The sequence below is a fragment of the Podarcis tiliguerta genome (assembly GCF_965153285.1).
Source record: "Podarcis tiliguerta genome assembly, chromosome: 17".
In the NCBI taxonomy this organism is placed as follows: domain Eukaryota; kingdom Metazoa; phylum Chordata; class Lepidosauria; order Squamata; family Lacertidae; genus Podarcis; species Podarcis tiliguerta.
The window spans coordinates 33,912,906-33,934,668 of NC_139550.1; the positions used below are offsets into that span (position 1 = coordinate 33,912,906).

Genomic DNA, 21,763 nt, shown 5'->3' on the forward strand with positions numbered 1-21,763 from the left:
CCTCGGCCAATAAAGCGAGATGAGCACCGCAACCCCAGTGTCGGTCACGACTGGACCTAATGGCTAGGGGTCCCTTTACCTTCACTAACTGGAGCACAATCGACTTTAGCTAAAGCCGGGATGGGGAGCCTGTGGCCCTGCAGATGCTTCAGGATTACAACTCCCATCATCCCTTTCCACCGGCCACACTGGCTGGGGCTGATGGGAGTTGGAGTCCAAGAGTCTCTGGAAGATTGCAGGTTCCCCAGTTCAGAGGTGAATCTTCAGTGGATTCAGTTGCAATAAGTGAGGAGACATTTTATTTGTTAGGGCTGCAACTAAAGAGTACAGGGGTGGTGGTGTTGGGAAATAAATGCCTAAAGCGTTACATTTTGCACTGACAGCATTGCAGTTGAACCTTTGATCCTGAACACCTTGTGAGTCAAACGTTTTGGCTCCTGAATGCCGCAAACCTGGAAGTGAGTGTTCTGATTTGCCAACGTTCTTTGGTACCCGAACGTCCGACGCGGCTTACGCGGCTTCCAATTGGCTGCAGGAGCTTCCTTCAGCCAATCGGAAGCCATGCCTTGGTTTCCGAACATTTTGGAAGTCAAATGGACTTCCGGAACAGATTCCGTTCGACTTCCGAGGTACCACTGTACCACTATTACTTCCCTTGATCTAGATGCTATACTCCTATTGATGCAATTCTGGGCTGCATCAATAGGAGTATAGCATCTAGATCAAGGGAATTAATAGTGCCACTGTATTCTGCTCTGGTCAGACCTCACCTGGAGTACTGTGTCCAGTTCTGGGCACCACAGTTCAAGAAGGACACTGACAAACTGGAACGTGTCCAGAGGAGGGCAACCAAAATGGTCAAAGGCCTGGAAACGATGCCTTATGAGGAACGGCTAAGGGAGCTGGGCATGTTTAGCCTGGAGAAGAGGAGGTTAAGGGGTGATATGATAGCCATGTTCCAATATATAAAAGGATGTCACATAGAGGAGGGAGAAAGGTTGTTTTCTGCTGCTTCAGAGAAGCGGACACGGAGCAATGGATCCAAACTACAAGAAAGAAGATTCCACCTAAACATTAGGAAGAACTTCCTGACAGTAAGAGCTGTTCGACAGTGGAATTTACTGCCAAGGAGTGTGGTGGAGTCTCCTTCTTTGGAGGTCTTTAAGCAGAGGCTTGACAACCATATGTCAGGAGTGCTCTGATGGTGTTTCCTGCTTGGCAGGGGGTTGGACTCGATGACCCTTGTGGTCTCTTCCAACCCTATGATTCTATGATTCTATAATAAGGAATGAAAAAGAACTTTAAAAGATTATCTTCCCTCCAAAGAATGAGGAGAAAGCAATTGTTTGTTGAACTTAATGTCATCCTGTACTTTAGTCTGTGCCTCACTTATATTGCACCTACACTGAGATTTCGGTAATTCAGAAATGCATTACATTTAAGCTCAGTCGGTAGAGCATGAGATTTAATCTCAGGGTTGTGAGTTTGAGCCTCATGTAGGGCAACAGATTCCAGCATTGCAGGGGGGTGAACTAGATGTTCCTAACAGTCCCTTCTATCAATTCTGTGATCCTGGGAACAGCTGATTAATGTACTAGTTAGACAGACGGCGTCCATTTTCTAAGCATCCTGTATTCAGCTGATATTTCTAGTTTTCTCTTCTAAATCCTCAGGGCATATGGGGAAGTGCTGGACTAACAGCAGCTAGCGTCTGCCAGGGACCAGAGGTTGGGACCAGAGCCCTGGAATATCCAGGAAACCCTGAAGCCCACATTTGCCTCTCAGAGCTGGAGTGAGAGCTCCTCTTCCAAGTGCCCTCAGCCTCCTCCAGGTCTGGGGGCTGAGGAACAAAAGCCACAGCTGTTATTGCACAGGGTGGAGACTCACATTTCAGGGGAGTTGGTGCGCCAGCTTTTCTCTCGAAGGGTGAAGCTGCCCAGGCTTTCCCTTTTGCTGAGCTTCTCATCTTTGTGTTTGTTGCTCTGGTCCCTCTTGGTGACACCTGGAGTCTTCTGCTCATGCTGGGAGAGGTGCTCCATGCTGCTGTACACCTGTATTGAGGGGGGGGCAGGCGGCAAAGGCCAGAAGGGTGAGAAATGGTACAGCAATGTACCAATAAGGAGCTGCTTTATTGCTTATGTATTTATTTTTAATTTTTATTTATTTAACATAATTGTTACAAAAAAATACAAAGTTTGTTAATGATTGGAAAAAATTTATGGTATACACTGAAGGTAACTACAGAGACTTAAAAACTATAGCAGGTTTGATATAAGTCTTACGACGCGCAAACCAGTAACAATAGCTGCAGAAAAAAGAAAGAACTTCTTATTAAGAAACCCGAAAACGGGAGGGTAGGAGGTCAAGGGAGGTGTAGGGAAAAGGTTTAAATATTTAAAAATATAATGTTTTAAGGAAAAGGACAAAAATGGTAATGAATGTCATTCCTGCGTTTTGTACGGATATTGTTTATTAATCTGTTGATTTGTTTTGTTTTTTCTCTTTCTTTTTGATCTTTTTCTTTTTTTTCTTTCTTAAGAGAAACTCAATAAAAAGAATTAAAAAAAATAAAATAACATAATTGTTACAAAATATAAGCAAAATATTGCAAATACATACATACATATATATTTCAAATAAGCACATATATATGAGAAAAGGAACAAAGGAGGAAAAAAGAATAGAAAAAAGAAGAAAAAATAAAGAGAAAAGAAGAAGAAAAGTTGGAAGAATTTCTTCCAAGTTTATTCTACAAATATCTCAATATGAAAATAATAATAAAATTTCATTGATTGACTTCCATCGCTTACACTGCACTTCCTATATACATTTTAAGCAAGATTGTATCTGTTATTCCGTATTTTTCCCATACAATCTCACATAAATAGTCTAATCAATAATTTTTCTAAATCTTTCATAAATCTATTCTAAACACAACCAATACCTTACATTTAATCCTTGTCTACATAAATAAATATGTATTTATTTTCCTTATTTATAGACTGCTTTTCACTACAGATGGCCGCAAAGCAGTTGACCCAACCATCCACAAAACAATCCATCAATCATTCATGCAGTACTAAAACCACAGGTGAAAACGTAATTAGATTAAACGTAATTCGATTAATTAGGCAATAAACTTGCCCCTGAGGACACACACTCAGAAGCATGTTGTGTGGAGGATATAACAACAAAAACAAAACACAGCACCCAGAGCCTTCTAAGACATTCTTTGGTGTTTGTAAGGGAAAATTTGAAAAGTATCTCAGCCACCAAAAATTAACACATAGCACTGCTGTGCTCTTAAACCTCCCCAAATCTTTCAGATCTCAACAGAAAATCCCCCACTGCCCACAAGGTGATTTCAAGTACAGTGGTACCTCAGGTTACAAACACCTCGGATTACAGACTCCGCTAAGTTGTACATCGGGTTAAGAACTTTACCTCAGGATGAGAACAGAAATTGTGCGGCAGTGGGAGGCCCCATTAGCAAAAGTGGTACCTCAGGTCAAGAACAGTTTCAGGTTAAGAATGAACCTCCAGAATGAATTAAGTTCGTAACCAGAGGTACCACTGTATATGTTTTCCATCAGTGAGGGTTACTGCTGGTTTCAGATCCTATACCAGGGGTGCTGGGAACAGTCTTAGAAAGGTCTGAGTGTGCAGATCTGGCCCATGCGGGAGACTTCAAGCATCCCTTCTTCCTGCCAATCTTCGCCTGAAAATACCCAGCCACCTACCCACACATTAGCTCAACAAACACACAACTTGGAAACCATAGTTCTGCACACTTAAGTGAGTAAGTCTGCATAGGGCTGTGCTGCTGCTGACAATCTCCTATTGTATTGCCTCCCTATAGAGATGCGCTATGAAGATAGCCAATACATTTATTGGCTACCCACCCCCAACATACACCAATCAAATCCCGACTCCTCATTGCACTCTGCTCCCAAACACATTTTGCTAATGTGTTTGGCTGATGGTAAGGAGAAGAATGAAGAAGACAACAGCAGCACTTCATAGAGCAATTAAAAGTATTTATAGCATTTCACACACATTATCTTAGTAATCCTTACAGCAACCATGCCTAGTAGGCCAGTAACAATATCCTCGTTTATTTGCAGAAAGAAAGAGAGGCGACAGAGAGGGAAGTGGTTAGGGACACTTGTGACCTTGAGGCTGAGGTGAGATTTAAACTCTGGGCTTCTGAGCGCACCCTCTATAACCACCGCACCAGTGTTAAACAACAACAACAATTCAAATTAAATGCAGTCAGTGAGGACTCTCACCTTGCTGAACCTGGGAGAGCAAGATGAAAACTGCCTTATTTCCACAGGTTCATCTTCAGTCGTGTCATCTTCATCATATGAGTTAATGTGGTGGTAACGATCGGAGCGAGCTGGAAAGAGGAAAACTGTCTCATGGGAGCTGCGGGAGACCTGGGCAGCAGGACTGCTGTTGAGCTGCCCACATTCCCTCTAAGCCTGGCCCCAAATGGTCATTCCTGCACCCAAGTGGAACATCTCACCCTGAACAGGAAGGAAGCTTGGAAAAACAGAAACAAAGCCCCACCAGGAACAAGTAGCCTCTCCCTTTGCACCCCCACCCCAAAGATCAGACCCATGTAATTAAAAAGAAATGAGAACCCTAGAATGTCCCCATCATCTCCCAGAATTATGCTGCCATTGTCACATAAGAGCAGATGGGGAATCCTTTTCAACCTGAGGATCAGATCCAGAATCCACCCTCCGTGGACCATTTTTGACAGGTGGGTGAGGGGTCACCTACCTGTCAATCACCTACAGTTGTGTGGCATGGATGATAAAGATTTCAAGCCCAGAGCAGGCAGAGGCTTATCTCTGATCTTGGCCGTGTGAACCAAACAGGACATCAGATGCACCTTAGCATTTAGCGCATTACGTTTTAAGCATTACGTTTGTCAGGGTCTGGGTAGACCGACTCCCCAGCCTGACCCTTCCAGGGAGGAGGAAGAGGAAGACAGTATAGATTGACAACAGGTGTTTGAGGGAGGTCACAGCTCAGAGGCAGATGAGGGGGAAAGTTAGGAAATAATGAGAGAGGAGGAGGCAGGACCAGAACGGCAGCTGGTTGACACGGTGTCTTTAGAAAGCATTCCAGACTCCCCATCTCCCAGAACCCGGGGACCCTTTAAAGTAGGAGAGCTAAGAGCTCAAAGACACGTAGAGGAGACGATGAGAATGATGAATGAGGAAGAGGGAGAGACGGGTGTGTGTGTGTGTAGATTCACTCAGGACAACGCCATTATCCAAGAGGCTGGGTTCAATAGCCTCTCTCTGTAATATTGAAATAAAAAAGGAAGGTAAGAAACTTTTCCTTGTCTTTATACTTTCCTGGGCAGCCAGCCAGGAGCCGCTGTCAGCATCCTGACAGGGTTTGACATTTGTCAAATATTGTATTTTTTAAAAAATACAATAGCAGCTGCAGCGGTGTGACTCTTTCACTGGAACATTGCCTCCTCCTACAGAGGCAACCACTGGTTCATAATGTTCCACACTGTCTACACTGACTGACAGCAGTTCTCCCAGAGTTCCAGGCAGGGGTCTCTCCTAGTCCCAGCTAGAAGTGCCAGCGACTGAATTTTGGACCTTCTGCTTGCAGGCATTACTCTGCCACTGAGCTATGGCCCTTTTCTCCCCTGTGGTAGCCCTGGTGAAAATGTTTCCTCTGAAGCTGATATTTGCAATGGAAATCCCCCACTGACGCCTCTCTGGTATGGAAGAAGGAAGGAGAAGGCCCTTATTAACATGAGCAATACGGGATTAGGTGTTTCTGGACAGTGGGAAGGGGTGCAGGCCGGCAGCCTCTCTCTTGTTTGTTAAAGGAAAACATTTGGGAAGGGAGAGAGAAAAAGAAAGAAGAATGTTAACACTTGCTGTCAAAGTAGCTGGTGTCTTCCTCAGACTCCAGGTGAGGGATGAATTCCGCTTTCTGCCTCAGAAGCCCGTTCCAGTCCAGATCTTTGAAAAATGCATGCTGTTTCACTTCGTAAGCGCCACCTGCAAAACGCAAAGACCAAAGTCTTGCTGCCCTCTGCTGGACAACACCACCAATCAAACTGGACATGGTAAGAGGTGCTCTATCCTAGAAACATGTGATTCTGCTGCCAGGTGGTGGGGGGAGGGAGGGGAAACATCTTGAGCACTTAGGGAATATTGACACAGACCCACCAAGGCCACAGCTGGTCAACAATTTGGTGTCCCAGGTTGCAACACCCCGAAAGAGGATCTAGAGATCTGGGGGCAGGACTACCCCTCCCCTCCTTCTGGAATGGATCACACTGAAGCCCCACCTAACTAACTGCCCTGCACCCTGACCAAGTGTCCTTACCTGCCCCCAGGCGGAGAAGAGGGTTGGTCTGCAGGAGGCAGGAGATGAGATCTTGAGCATCTGCTGGGAGGGCCTCTTCCCCTTCCGGCCACAAGATGTCATCTGAAAGCAGAAAGAACAGAGAAGCTCTTGGTGGACAAGGCTGCTGATGGGGTGGATTAGGGAGGGTTAGAAGGGTCCAGTGGCGTAGCGTGGGCGGTGCAGGGGGGCCCGGCTGCACCGGGCGCAACATCTGGGGGTTAGGGTTAGGGGGCGCAAATCCACGGGTTAGGGGGCACAAATTACTTGCCTTGCCCCGGGTGCTGATAACCCACGCTACGCCACTGGAAGGGTCTCCTCAATGTGTAGATTATTGTGACAGGTTTAATTGTTACTGGGATATGGGCTCGTATCTTCCTAACATGGAAAGCAGCTCACAGAGCCTCTGACCCCAAAGCTCCGCCTTAATGCTTCTCTCTGTTTCATGATACCCTCCTAAGGTTTTTCTCCCCACCAACTCAAACAGCACCCTCCTCTCACCCCTCCATTCACCTTGGTTGAGCAGGAGCAACTAAGCCAAGCCTGGAGGAGATTCCAAAGCCAACAAGTAACAATGTTGAGCTCATAGCTGGATCACAGCGACCCAAACACACCTGCCCTTCACTTACCAGTGATGACCTGACCAAAGAGCTCCTCAGGAGTGTCTCCAAAGAATGGCACACAGCCCACCAGGAACTCGTAGAGGATGATGCCCATAGCCCACCAGTCCACTGGCTTCCCATAGCCTTGGCGAAGGATCACTTCGGGAGCAATGTATTCAGGGGTTCCACACACCTGCCAATACACCAACCGTCCTTCAGCTAGCAGCACAGAGATTGGATGAAATCCCGGTAATGGCCGGGAAAATCCCTATGTTAGCTGAGACAACTGAGAAGGGGGTGATCTGCATTCCTTTCAGAGTCCTGGGCTGGGTGGGAAGGTTTCAGACTTCTCTATCCATCCTAGAGCTGGGTATATAATTTTTGTTTTGACCACCACCACCTGTGGGGTCTTGGGGGTCAGAAAAGCTTCCGCCAGGCCCCTGGGGTGGAGGTTAGACACCCTAAGTCTACAGCTTTCCCTCTCACATACACAATGACAATTTGTCATGTCCTGCCTCGTGTCTTCCTTCTAAAATACCAGAAGGCCTTGTTTGGTAAGAAAGGCTTTGTTCTGCTGACTGACAAGTTCTGATTTAAAGTCCATGCTGGGGCTTAAAAACAAGTCAAACAGATGAGAGCTTCCAGCCAGCAGCAAGGGGTTTTTGTACTCTCTTATCTCATACCTCCCTAAATATTTACCTAGTGGTCTGGCAGCAGTGAAAACCCCCATAGCCAATGACTAACTGAGATTAATGTCCTCTTACTTCTGTCGTTTGTATGTAAACACAATCTAAGAGGAGCAGGAAGAACTCCCTTGGATCAGCCTTGATTTGCACCACAGGGGCAGGGTTATACCACAAAATTTCAACGACACGTTTCAAATTCTGCCCCCTCACCCACCCACAACGCTCCCCTCTCACACACTCCATCAGGGTGCCCACCTGTTTGTCCAGGAATTCCCGGGCATCCTTCTCAATGTGACCCTCATACAAGTTGGTGGTGAGGCTCATCAGCCCCATCTTGGAGAGACCGAAGTCTGTCAACTTGATGTGCCCCATGGAAGTGATCAGCAGGCTGAGGAGAAAGCCGGAGAAACAACCGTCAAGAGAGCTCAGATCACAGAAACACCTTGCCGCCCCCACACTTTTGGCAAAGGAACCCAGGGAATGTCAGCAAAGCTCTTCTCCCGGCAACATAGCCCAGGAGAGGCTCTGGCTCTCTGCTTCATACTTGTCGGGCTTTAGGTCACGGTGGACGATGCCATAGTTGTGCAGATACTCCAGTGCGAGGACGGTCTCGGCAAAGTACATGCGGGCCATCTCTACGGGCAGTGCCCCTATGTTCTTCAACAGTGTGGCACAGTCCCCGCCTGCTGGGAAAAGGGTCAAGTGGTTAGGGAGGCAGCTAGCAGGCCACTCTGTACGTACATTGCAGGACTACTGCTCTGTTCCTGTCCTTGATCGGAGCTTGCAGTCCTCCAGTGCCGTGCCATTTGGAATGCTAAGAAGCACAGTCTGCAGGAGGGAAGGTGCAAGGCTTGGCTCCCTGTGCCTTACATTCATGCTGTATTTAATATTAAAAGACCTGGGTGATCTTTTGACCTGAGACTGGTTTAAAGAGAGTTGTTTCCAATCTTGCTTGCTGAAAAAGCTAACAGGATGCTGAAAGCGCCTGCCAAGCACACAGGGGACTCTGTCATTTCTTACAATCCAAGCTTGCTTTGAAGCCAGAGACACAGTTGAATAAAAGAGATTTTTTGAATAAAAGAGTTTGTGTGGAGGGCAAATAGGCTCAGTTAATTTCATTGTACACAGGTTGTACATTGACAATAAAGGTATCATCATCATCATCATCTTAGGGCTTCCAGTAACATCACTGTCCTGACTGAAAGTAATGAAACCACTGGTTGAGGAGCTTGGGTGCTAATGGACTGAGAAGGATAAGATCAGTTTGGATGGCCAGGAAAGATGCTTTTCTCAACTTCTGAGCTATATTTTTAATTTAATAGATAAATTTAATAAATAATAATAATAACTGGATATTATTTCTACAACAAAAGATGTGCACGTTGTTTGCTCATGAGTATCTGATAACCGCTGCTGCTCTCAGAATGGGTTGTTTCTTGCAAGCTCACACATGGGATTTAATTTCCATATGTAACCTGAAAGCTGACTTGTGTGATACTGAGAGACCAGGGGGTATCTGAGTCCCTTCAGGAGTTCTGTGGCCGTGTACCTTCGACATATTCCATGACCATGCAGAGGTAGCGCTTGGTCTCAAAAGAGCAGAACATGCTGACCACAAAGGGGTTTTCTGCAAAAGTCAAGATGTCGCGCTCCACAAAGGCCTGCTGGATCTGGTTGCGCAGGATGAGGTTTTGCTTGTTGATCTTCTTCATGGCAAAGCGCTGCCGGGTCTCTTTGTGCCGCACCAGATACACAGCTCTGTGAGAGGAGGAGGCGGAGAAAGCAGAGGGGATGTGCTCAGCAAGAGAAGAAGAAGAAGAGTTTGGATTTGATATCCCACCTTTCACTCCCTTTAAGGAGTCTCAAAGCGGCTGACATTCTCCTTTCCCTTCCTCCCCCACAACAAACACTCTGTGAGGTGAGTGGGGCTGAGAGACTTCAAAGAAGTGTGACTGGCCCAAGGTCACCCAGCAGCTGCATGAGGAGGAGCGGAGACACGAACCCGGTTCCCCAGATTACGTGACTACCGCTCTTAACCACTACACCATACTGGCTCTCAGAGGCAGCCCCAACCCACAAAGCACTTCTGGGAGCCGTGTTTTCCAAGAACACAGCAGAAAATGTAGGTGTATTGAGGGATCTTGATCCTCGCTCTATAAATACTAGACTCTCTCCCCTCTTTAAACAATGGGCTGGTAAACTAGCTTTTACCCAGAGCTTTTGGGAGTGGACAGTGAGGCTTAGGTCTGCTCATATGTTCACTGCATCAACATTACACATCATTGCAAACCCTTAAGGTGGCAAAAGATCTTGGGCCATCCTTGGGTGGGAAGCTGTCTGAGGATTGCGACCTGAAGAACGCCCTGCTTCCGCATCGCCCTGCCTTCTCTTTGATGCCTTCTTCAGAACTCTCCCTCCAGGTGCCTCTGCTGTCTCAGTATGAGGCAAGTAGCAAGAGAACACAGGGCCTTCTTGGTGGTATCCCACAATTGACATCATATGTGACAGCTGGTTTTAGGCAAATATGGACGTGCCTTAAATGGGGCTCCCTGCTGTTCCTATACAAGTAAGGTTCCCTGTCAGCATCAATACACTGATCCAGTTCCCTACACCATCTTACTATGATGGGAATTTACCATTATTCTTCTTCTTTCTGTGTAGTTGAAAAACCCTTATACAGTCATACCTCGGGTTAAATATGCTTCAGGTTGAGCGTTTTCAGGTTATGCTCCACGGCGACCCAGAAGTAATGGAACGCGTTACTTCTGGGTTTTGCCGCTCGCGCATGCGCAGAAGCAGCGAATCCCGCAGATGCGGGTTGCGTTCTACTCAAGATGCGAATGGGGCTGCGGAACGGATCCCATTCGCATCCAGAGGTACCACTGTAATTCCTCTCCCCCCCCCCCCAAGGGATATCTCCTGAACTTCCAAGCCTGGTTCAGATGCTTCTATATATCAGAGATCCTGCACCTCTACACCATGATGCTCATATGAAGAAACAAGGGACATGGGTTCCCCAACATGGATGGTCGTACCATAATGGTGTGATACTTCCAACTCCAACCAGCTGAAACAGCCTACTCCTCCACTTTCGGAACAGCACCTTTGGGCCAGGTAAGCATTTGAACCAGGCCTGATTTGGTGCTGAAGGAGCAAACCAGAAGCAAGAGAGACCCTTCCATGCAGGCAGATCCAAGGAGCTTGGGATCTGAGTCAGCTCACTCACCCATATGCCCCGTTGCTTATGAGTTTAATTGTTCCAAAGTCTCCTTCTCCCGGTGGCTTCTTTGGCTTTGGAGTAGTTCCACGACTCTGTAATGGTAATTAAATTGGGTGTGAGGGCATAAGAAGCTCCTATGAAATCCAGCCACGCTAACTGAAGACAACCCTACTGAGGACCCCTTCTTGACCAAGGTTAGGAGCAGTGCCGTACGGCGAATTATTATTTTTGGTATGGGAACAGTTAGGGCCAGAGGCGCCAACTTGCAAGGGCAACTGGGGGGGTGCTGCTGTTGCGAGTGTGACATTGCTATGTTGTGACGTTGCGTGCTGAGCATTGTGCCTCCTTCTGAAAGCTGGGTGGACTTTGGGAAGGTGGCAGAAGGGCTCCTGGACCCAGTTGGAGCATCACACCTCCCTCTCTAAGACAGGGAGAAGTTTCCCGAGTTTTGGGAAGGAGGCACCAGACTTTAATACATTTGATACTCTAATTTACCCGGAACATTTAGGGAACTAGCCTAGTCCACTGACCACACGCCACTGGTTAGGAGTGCAGTTGTGTATGGAATATGACAGATTCTGAACACAGTTAACACTGGTACCAGAAAATTGGTAGAGAGCCACTCTGAAACTGAACAGGCATAGCCCATTTAGTTTCATTTATAGATGCAGAAGACAGAAAAAAAACCAGAGCCAAAAGCACAAACGTAAGACAGGGCAATCCCTGGCTATGCAACGACACTTTGGGTTTCATGATGAACCTTGCAGGCAGAGCCACCCACTGACTCAGATGCCTAATAATAAGGAGTTACTCTGGTGGAGTGTCTTCTGTTATTCAAGAAGCCAACCCCCTCAAGCCTGGGTCACACAAATGAAAGGTTAGTCAGTAAGAGCAAAAAGAACAAGAGATTCCACATGTTTTCAGTTCCTTTCTGTAATCACAACAGATTTATTTTTATTCCTATCTATCGCAGATCAACTGGGCGGGGAGCTAAGAGCTGGGCTCTTTTTCCACCTGGTATTAAGAAGGTGGAAGCCTGCTAGATCTCTCTCCCTCTTCTCTATCCCCACCCTTTATCTTTACTAAATAAATAATTTTATTTTCTATTCAAAAAGGAGCCCGCATAGCAATTTTTGGGGGGTGCATGCGACCACATTCTATTTTCCTCTTAATAAAGGCATACTGTTCTAAGAACCTTTGTGACACAAAACCTAGAAAGGGATCTCCCCTGACAGGGGCGCTGACTTGCCCCCCCCCCACTGCGGGTCCCCGACATTGGTGCACACTGAGTTGCAGCATAATGATGTGGTGATGTGATGATGTCATGTCATCACGATGGAGCAGCTCCAGCACTGTGGGAGTGACTGGATCAGGGCCCGCGTGTGCCGTGGCTGAATTGGGTGATGCCCAGAGGCAGGCGACAGAGGCCAGGCACCATCAGCAAAATTTTTGTGGGTGCCCAGGCCCCTGGGGCTTGGTGGAGATGGCACCAGTGTCGCCTGCAACTGGATTCATTCTACTGAATGGAATATTTATTCTTCCACAAGAAGGGCTGCTTCTGGGTCCCCCATGCTGTTGAGCTTTAACTGAGGTCAACTGGAGTTTAGGAAGGAGTTGTGCTTGTCACCTTTCTGTCCAACCAGACTGGTCACCATGCTAGATGGCTAAGGTTCCCCAATGGGAGGATGAGAAGCTGCTGCAGGCACCACACCAATGCTTTCTCTGATTCTCAGACCAAGGCAGGCTCTATCCCAGCAGTGGGGCTTCCTGCCTTTCCAGCTGTTTGAGAAAGCTCTGTAGCTTCTATGACTCTCTCTCTCTCTCTCTCTCTCTCTCTCTCTCTCTCTCTCTCACACACACACACACACACACACTCACTCACACTCTGTCTCTCTCTCACTCTCTTTCTCTCTCTCTCTCTCTCTCTCTCTCTCTCTCTCACACACACACACACACACACACACACTCCCTCTCTCTCTCTCTCTCTCTCTCTCTCACACACACACACACACACACTCACACTCTGTCTCTCTCTCTCTCTCACACACACACTCTCTCTCACACTCTCTCTCTCACTCACACACACACGCGCACTCTCTCTCTCTCTCTCACACACACACACATTCCCCCCCCTCTCCCTCTCTCTCTCTCACACACACACACACACTCTCTCTCTCCCTCTCTCTCTCCCCCCCCTCTCTCTCACACACACAGTTGGGTATGGAAAAGAGGAGACTGAGAGGAGATATGATAGCAATCTTCAAATATCTCAAGGGCTGTCACGTGGAAAATGGGGGGGAAAGCTAGTTTTCTCCTGCTCTGGAAGATAGGACTCGAACCAATGGCTTCAAGTTACGAGAAAGGAGAGGCTGACATAACACCAGGAAGAACTATCTGTTCCAACAGCTGTTCTGACTCCGGCTTTTAAGCAGAGATTGGATGGCCATTTCACCAGGGATGCTCTAGTTGAGATTCCTGCATTGCTGGGGGTTGGACTAGGTGACCCCATCCCATTCTACAATTCTATGATTCTAAGATTTTCTGTTTACCAGCATGTTTGGACATAATTGTTTTGGCTACCCCACACCACTGCATCATGTGCTCTTTTCCCAAATAAAAATGCAGCACACACTCTGAGAAGAATGGATGAATGAAGGCAAGAGAGCCATCACCTCCTACGTCTCTGGCCAACAACCATGTCATGCTTCTGTAGGCTTCGGTGCTGCAGTTTTATACTTAGTTCTACTTTAGCATCTTTTTTCGCAACATATCAAAAAACCAAATGTAAAACACACCATTCAAATTCAATGAACCAACACATAACATCAGTGGTGGAAAACCCAAACCCTCTACCAGTTTAACCCCGCAGCCCAAATAGCACCCAATGAATCTTAGCCGTATGTCTGAGACACTTTTGTGCTCAAGATTTGGGGGATCTCTAAGAGGGAAGAGAAGGCAGGCTTCCTTAAGTGTGGGATAAGGACTAAGAACGCCTCCCTACGCCCCCTTTGCTGTCAAAATGAGAGACATGAATGCCATCCCTGTACCCCTGACAGACTCTGATAAGAAGAAGAAGAATTTGGATTTGATAACCCACTTTATTACTACCCGAAGGAGTCTCAAAGTGGCTAACAATCTCCTTTCCCTTCCTCCCCCACAACAAACACTCTGTGAGGTGAGTAGGGCTGAGAGACTTCAGAGAAGTGTGACTAGCCTAAGGTCACCCAGCAACTGCATGCAGAGGAGCGAAGACGCGAACCCGGTTCCCCAGATTACGAGTCTACTGCTCTTAACCACTACACCACACTGGATAAGGCAGAGAAGGGGGTGGATAAAGCAGTTCCTGGCTTGGACCAGCAGGACTTAGGACCACCTCGCACTGTATATTTTAAGAAGCTCATTTTCCTTCCCTGTACTTTCTACCTGCTTCCCTTCCCGGCATTCTCACACAAGCCTCCTCTCTTCCATTTGCCCATGATGCTTCTTGTCAATCACCCATGCCTTCTCTTTTCCTCTCACCCACTAATCACATTCCTCCTAAACCTTCTTCTTGGCTGCTTCCAACACCATCTGGGCTTCTTTTCCCTCCCACCTCATCCACCCATATTCTGTGCCTCTCATCCACTTGTCTCCCGGATCTCCCAGCTGAACCTTCCTTCTCTTCCCTCCTCATATGCCTGCCTGGACTTCTCTTTCGTAAGAGTGGAGGAGGCAAATGGGAACTTCATGCATTTTCTCCAACTTCTACCACACCGGTTCTCATCCCACCCCCTATTGTGGTTTTTCCCCCAATTTATCTGCCTCTTTCCCTTTTCTTGCACAATTGCTATGCTACTACTGTGCGTGGCTGACACAGATACACAGTCAAACCTCAGTTGTCAAATGTAATCCGTTCCGGAAGCCCGTTCAGCTTCCGAAATGACAACTGAGGCATGGCTTCTGACTGGCTGCAGGAGCTGCCTGCACTCAAGCAGAAGCCTCGTCGGGTATTCAGCTTCCGAATTTTTTTTTTAAACCAGAGCATTTACTTCCTGGTTTTCGGCGTTCGGGAGCCGAAACGTTCCAAAACGGAGATGTTTGGGAGCTGAGGTTTGACTGTATTGCTGGTCCAAAACCAGTGTGCCACAAATCCAAGGACTGCACCCTATCATCCTCTGCCTCTGGCACCCCTAGAATTGCTGCTTGGGTTGCCATCCTTGGCGCTGCTGCTACCTCTACCCAAGTCAGGGTGCAAGGAAGTCAGCTGCTTCCACAACTCCCAGGGAGTCATCTAACACGCGAAATTCATAACTCGAGCTGCAAGTTTTAAGCCGTCAACTAAAGCTTGGGTTGATTATCAGGTGGGGCTCCAAGCACATTGATTTCACTGTACAGCTCCCAGCGCATGGTCATGTTTTTTAAAAAAATTAATTAATTAAAGGTGGCCTTTTGTTTTGACAGTGATGATGATAATAATAATAATAATAATAATAATAATAATAATAATAATAATAATTTATTTATTTTTACCCCGTCCATCTGGCTGGGTTTCCCCAGCCACTCTGGGCGACTCCCAACGGAACATTAAAAACACGGTAAAAGATCAAACATTAAAGCGAGGTGATGAGTCTGTTTATTATGTTTATGCCCCAGTCCCTGTCCCAAAGTTCTATTAGCCCAGAAGGACTTTGGATTTGGGGTGGGGAGAACAGCTATGGGAATAGAGAGGAAGTGTCACTCTGCCACTGACAAATTCTGACCTGCCAAAAGTTATCCATTGGGAAACCTACTTTGGACTTTCCCCCGAAATTGCAAATATCACCTTTACGTAGGGATGGAAAACTTCATCTTCTCGCCCCCCACAGTCCTGAGGCTGCTCATGGTTTTTTTGGGGGGGGGCTGCTTACTTACATAACAAAGGTGTGTAAATTAATTGCATCCAGGCAACAAGTTCTGGCTATAGCCTAATGGTTCCCAACATTTTTTGGCCATGCCCTACCTAGGCATCTCTAAAATCCTGATCCACCCCCCTCCCGTGACATGTAATTCTTATTACAGTGGTGCCTCGCAAGAGAAATTAATTCGTTCTGCGAGTTTTTTCGTTGTGCGAGTCTTTTCGTCTTGCGAAGCACCACTGTGTATTGACGGTTTCCCATAGGAATGCATTGGCGGTTTTAAAAAAAAGTCCGTCTTGCGAAGCAAGAACGTTTAAAAAACGTTCCGTCTTGCGAAGCAAGCCCATAGGAAAATCCGTCTTGCGAAGCAACTCAGAAAACGAAAAACTCTTTCGTCTTGCGAGTTTTTCGTCTTCTGAGGCATTCGTCTTGCGAGGTACCACTGTATTCAAAAAGTGAACTCCTATTCACATGGAGGAGTGGCCATTAACTCTTAATAACTCATTCTCAAATTGCTCCCCTTAAAAATCAAATTGCCCCCCCCCCCGGGGCGTGTGCCCATGTTGGCAACCACGGCTTTGGCCTGATTTCCAGCTGCTGCCAGTAGAGACTGAACGCCCAATGATAAATGGAGGGCTTTAGTTGCATGAACCCAAGTGAGTAGCCAGATTTCCTTTAGTTTGTTTTCCTGCACAACAGCCCACCAAATGGGGCGGCTGCCTGAAGTCAGGTAGGTGCAGGAGCTTTGCTTTTCCCTCTTTCCCCAGGATCAAGCTTGCGATGTGGATGTAGTGGCAGAAACACTGAGCAGCGGTATGAAGAGAGAGAGAGAGAGAGCGACAGAGAGAGAGACACAAAGAGAGACAGAGAGAGAGTTGTGTCTATGTGTGAAGAGTTGGGATAGACAGCACAGAGCTGGGGTGCGGCTGGTGCCCCCTGTGTACTGACCTCTGTGAACTCCTCTGTCTCAGGTGTGTTCGATCCTCCGCTATCATGCTCCTCCACATACAGCACATCTGACGAGAACAGGGTTTGGAAAGAGCCAAAGGGAGAGCCAAGGGAATAAGGCTTTAGCAACCCCATTGTCATTCATGAAAGCACAGAAAGGGCGAAACCTAGACATGTGCATACAGCCATGCATATACGCCAATGCACATGCCTTGTGGTACGTACATGCACACACGGCGGCATGCTAACGCGTGGGGGTATGTGTGTGATGGAGAGATACACGTGTCAAGGCGACAAATCAGGAGACGGAAGCATGCGCTCGCTAAGACAAATCACAGGCGAATATGCTTGCATGCACCTTAGCACACACCTTGGGAACAGATACACAAACACTTGCGGGTATGCGGGTTCGCATATACTTACATTGACACTGGAATACAACGTCAGCTGTGCTATCTGCTCACACAAATGCATGCCCATGCCCATTTAACACACACAGATACAGATAGTTTATGCCAAATTGCAATCTCTCCGTCATCTGGTGCCTTGGAGACCACTTGACTCTCCAACGTCGGCACGTGAACTTGGTTTGGCTTACCTGGGTGTCAGCACTTTGACACCACACAGACTGACCTTGAGCAACTACCAACCCTGTCCCTGGGTCAAACAATTGGGAACAGGCCTGTACAACTTTCTCCCATGGGAATAAAGCAGCTTAAGGTAAAGGGACCCCTGACCATTAGATCCAGTCGTGGCTGACTCTGGGGTTGCAGCGCTCATCTCGCTTTATTGGCCGAGGGAGACGGTGTACAGCTCCAGGGTCACGTGGCCAGCATGACTAAGCCACTTCTGGCGAACCAGAGCAACGCACGGAAGCACCGTTTACCTTCCCGCCGGAGTGGTATCTATTTATCTACTTGCACTGTGAGGTGCTTTCGAATTGCTAGGTTGGCAGAAGCAGGGACCAAGCAACGGGAGCTCACCCCATCGCGGGGATTCGAACCGCTGACCTTCTGATTGGCAAGTCCTAGGCTCTGTGGTTTAACCCACAGTGCCACCCGCGTCCCTTAAGAAGAGCCAAATGTGACTGGGAAACCAGCCTGAGAGGAAAGCATTAAACATGCCCTTGGCCTGCACCGCTCGGACAGCCAATGTGGCATAATGGCTACAGTGTTAGACTAGAACATGGGAGACCAGGGTTCAAATCTCCACTCAGCCATGAAGCTCACTAGTGACCTGGGTCCAGTCCCAGTCTCTCAGCCTAACCTACCCCACAGAGTTGTTGTGAGGATAAAATGGAAGGGGGTGGGCAGAAGTGAGGTGTATACACCACCTTCAGCTCGTTGGAGAAGAGGAGGGATATAAATATAACAGACAGAAAGACAGGCAGATAGATTTGGAGTCCTGGAGACTATAGCAAAAGTGTTGGGTTGGGGTTTTTTTCATTAGAAGAAATTCCACATGTATATAACGACATTTTGCCCCTCAGTTTACACAGATAAACCAAGACGCACACCCTGAATGACCAGTGAAATCTGCCATATAAGATTAGGGCATCAAACGTTAGCTGGTTCAGCCCAATTTAAGATTTCAAAATCAAAAAGTTTATTGATGGAGGTAAAAGGTAAAAGGTAAAGGATCCCTGGACAGTTAAGTCCACTCAAAGGCGACTATGGGGTGTGGCATTGATCTTGCTTTTCTGGCCAAGGGAGCTGGTGTTTGTCCACAGACAGCTTTCCGGGTCAGGACTAAACCGCTTCTGGTGCAACGGAACACTGTGATGGAAGCCAGAGTGCACGGAAATGCTCTTTACCTTCCCATCGCAGTGGTACCTATTTATCTACTTGCAGTGGCGTGCTTTCGAACTGCTAGGTTGGCAGGAGCTGGGACAAAGCATGGGCTCACCCCGTCACATGGATTCGAACTGCTGACCTTCTGATCACCAAGCCCAAGAGACTCAGTGGTTCAGACCACCTTGATACCAAAGCACGCATACTTTCTAACCTGACAACTTAATAAATAAGATACCAGGGCAGTGAACAGTATTTCAAAAAACGTTCATACAAAGACATCCTTTCCGTCATAATGTAGATTCACACATACCGTATTTTTCGCTCTATAACACGTACCCGACCATAACACACACGTAGTTTTAGAGGAGGAAAATCCGTAAGCATGCCACCCGTAGGCATTCCCTCCATAACACGCACAGACATTTCCCCTTACTTTTTAGGAGGAAAAAAGTGAGTGTTATTGTGCAAAAAATACAGTATGTGGTCTTTCCCCCCAGGTGTCACGTATCTGTGATACATGATCATATGAACAAATAAATGGCTGCTAATGTGTGTGTGAACTAGGTCCAGATTCACACAGCAAGGGTCAATACTTGGGATCTCTTAGTGGCAAAGGCTTCACTGATCTGTATTAATAAGGGAACCAAAGAATGTATCTTATCATCATCCAAAGTGCCTTTCTATATCAGAATGAAGTCCATCTAGTCCTGTGTTCTCCACAAAAATCCCAGCAGTAAGCTAAGGAATTGTCCAATGGGACGCGGTCTATCCATGATCTATCCTTTCTTAGGGGATGCTCGGTCCCCAAGGAATCCTAGATGAGTTTCACCTCTTTGTTAAGATACAGGTACCACTGTACTGGAAATATGTCAAGGCTAGAAGCTGCCCTGACACCCACTCCCATCAGTGACACCACACCCTCCGTGTGTTTTCCTGTCCTGCTTAACAAGTAGATAACCCTTAACAATAAACACGCACATGAAGAGGTCACCCTGAACACCGTAGAGGAAATGTGATTGGCCCACGAATGAAGAACCCTCACGAGGGGGAAGGGGGACGGAACAGCCTGTGCTTCTTGGAACCCGTGTAAAGCCAAACTCCACAGCTAACAGGACAGGTCACTTGCCACATAGCCACGGAGGTTACAAGATGAGCATGCTAGCACATGCATGAAATCACATACACATATGTTCACACAACACAGTAGGTACTGCGGCCCAGGTACATACGTGGAATGCAGCCTGCTTTCCTGCAGGTGATTTTTTGTTGAATTACCTGGGAAGGGATCTCGGGTAAGTCCCAGCTGGCTGATGATGTAGCGAGGGATATCGGTCTTCACCAGGTGTCCCTCTTTGGCATGGTCCTCAGCAGCTTCCAGTAAGTGGTAAAACTCCTCGGGATTAAACTCCTAGGGAGCAGTAGAACAGCTCAGAGTTAGGCCCTGCTTTGGATTGGATCAGGACTCTTCTCCTAAGACTGCGGGGAGATAGCAACAATGAGCTGCCTTTGCTTTTTCACAAAAGGGAGAGTTGGTGTAGTGTAATGGTCAGAGCGCTGGGGACGGGATCAGAGTATCCTGGGCGAGCCTCAAGCAGCCACTCCTTTCTCTTTGCCGAACCTACCTCGCAGGGCAATTGATAGAGTAGAATGGCACAGTCCCCAAGCACACTGTCCTGAGCTTCTTGAAGGAAAAGTGGAATAATAAGTTTGGGGGTTGGATCAAATGGGTTCTTTGGGGGTCCCCTTCAATCCTGTGACTTCATAACTAGAACCAAATTCTGTAGAAACAGGAAGGCTGCTGAAATGGTCAGACTAGTTTCTTTACTGAGTAAATAACCCTAGCTGCATCTGTTAAGTATCTGCTTAAGGGGGGGGGGAGGAGGATCTGTTAATGCTATGAGTTTTCTATCTTCTGCATAGACTATTTGTCTATGGAAGCAAGCTCATACAGCACAGAAGCACTATCTGTCTCCATCAAGGGAACCAAACCTAAAGTATGTGCTAGCACCCTTGAAACCTCTCACCACTCAGGGACTTGGGTGTGCAAAACATTATTTTATCCACAAAAAGCATAGGATTTTACCATAGTAAGCAGGTTAAAGATTCTCTTTGGGTTCACAGAATCATAGAGTTGGAAGAGACCACAAGGGCCATCGAGTCCAACCCCCTGCCAAGCAGGAAACACCATCAGAGCACTCCTGACATATGGTTGTCAAGCCTCTGCTTAAAGACCTCCAAAGAAGGAGACTCCACCACACTCCTTGGCAGCAAATTCCACTGTAGAACAGCTCTTACTGTCAGGAAGTTCTTCCTAATGTTTAGGTGGAATCTTCTTTCTTGTAGTTTGGATCCATTGCTCCGTGTCCGCTTCTCTGGATTTACTTGTTTAGAAATGAAGGTCTGCAAAAATGGGGTGCTGTGGGCCATAGAAAAAGGCTGGTGCAACGTGGATCGGCTAGAGGTTACAAGATGGCTAGGCTTATGCTAAATGATGAATTGGGGTCCTCCCATTTCATTAATTTTATTCTATGTTATCAAGTATACCAACTGTGATGCAGACTGATTTATGTAGCTGAGCCAGAGATTTCTGTGTTTGTGCTGTGGGGATCCTACAGTGAGTGAGTGAAGGAATTATGTGACTGAGGTTTCGATCTGAACCATTATACTGCTGTGTGGTAATTTTGCAGTTTGCGTAATATGACAAAGTAATTGTCATATAGGTCTGTGAACTGGGTTGCAACCTCTTTGTGAATCAGAAATTCAACTAAGTTTTACTCAGAGTAGCTCTACTGGCATTCATAGACCAAGCTTGGCCATGTTCATTAATTTCAACGGGGCTACCTAGTTGATCACACCACCCAAATTTTAAAAATAATGTAGGCTACAGATCTAGCTGCAGCAATTTATGTTGCTTCTAAGGAATGAAACAAGCTGACCAGGCTATGAAAGAGTAATCAAAAGACTGATTCTGACTGCAGTGTGTTTGGTTTTGTGGACTTGGAAAGGATGGGGAGAGACAAAGCAGTAGACAGGGAGATGAGACTGGGGAGTTATTATAGAAAAACAGGAATTTGAAGTGTTCCAACTTAACCTTGGTGAAAGCTTTATGTGTGGGTGTTTTTGCTTCCCTTGAACTCCCAGGTCCAAAGGAAACAGTATCAGGGGAACCAGTGCTAAAAGAAATAAAGGAGGAACAAAATCTTTTGCCCAACACTGTTTCTTTCAGATCTGGCTGACAGAGAGATTCTTCATC

The 21,763-nt window shown here is 46.9% G+C and overlaps 1 protein-coding gene across 5 annotated transcripts in view; it reads right to left on the bottom strand.

Annotated features, from left to right (window-relative positions):
- Positions 1-21,763, bottom strand: part of MAST1 (microtubule associated serine/threonine kinase 1) — a 98,317-nt gene that overhangs the window by 12,653 nt on the left and 63,901 nt on the right. For all 5 annotated transcript variants that reach the window (XM_083419406.1, XM_083419404.1, XM_083419403.1 and 2 more), the window contains 11 exons: positions 19,786-19,918; positions 16,718-16,785; positions 10,902-10,987; positions 9,225-9,433; positions 8,220-8,358; positions 7,931-8,063; positions 7,017-7,182; positions 6,370-6,471; positions 5,916-6,038; positions 4,290-4,399; positions 1,888-2,051 (listed from right to left, as the gene is read on the bottom strand). In XM_083419406.1, the coding sequence (XP_083275532.1) occupies positions 1,888-2,051; positions 4,290-4,399; positions 5,916-6,038; positions 6,370-6,471; positions 7,017-7,182; positions 7,931-8,063; positions 8,220-8,358; positions 9,225-9,433; positions 10,902-10,987; positions 16,718-16,785; positions 19,786-19,918 (1,433 nt within the window). The remainder of the gene's footprint in view (positions 1-1,887; positions 2,052-4,289; positions 4,400-5,915; positions 6,039-6,369; positions 6,472-7,016; positions 7,183-7,930; positions 8,064-8,219; positions 8,359-9,224; positions 9,434-10,901; positions 10,988-16,717; positions 16,786-19,785; positions 19,919-21,763) is intronic.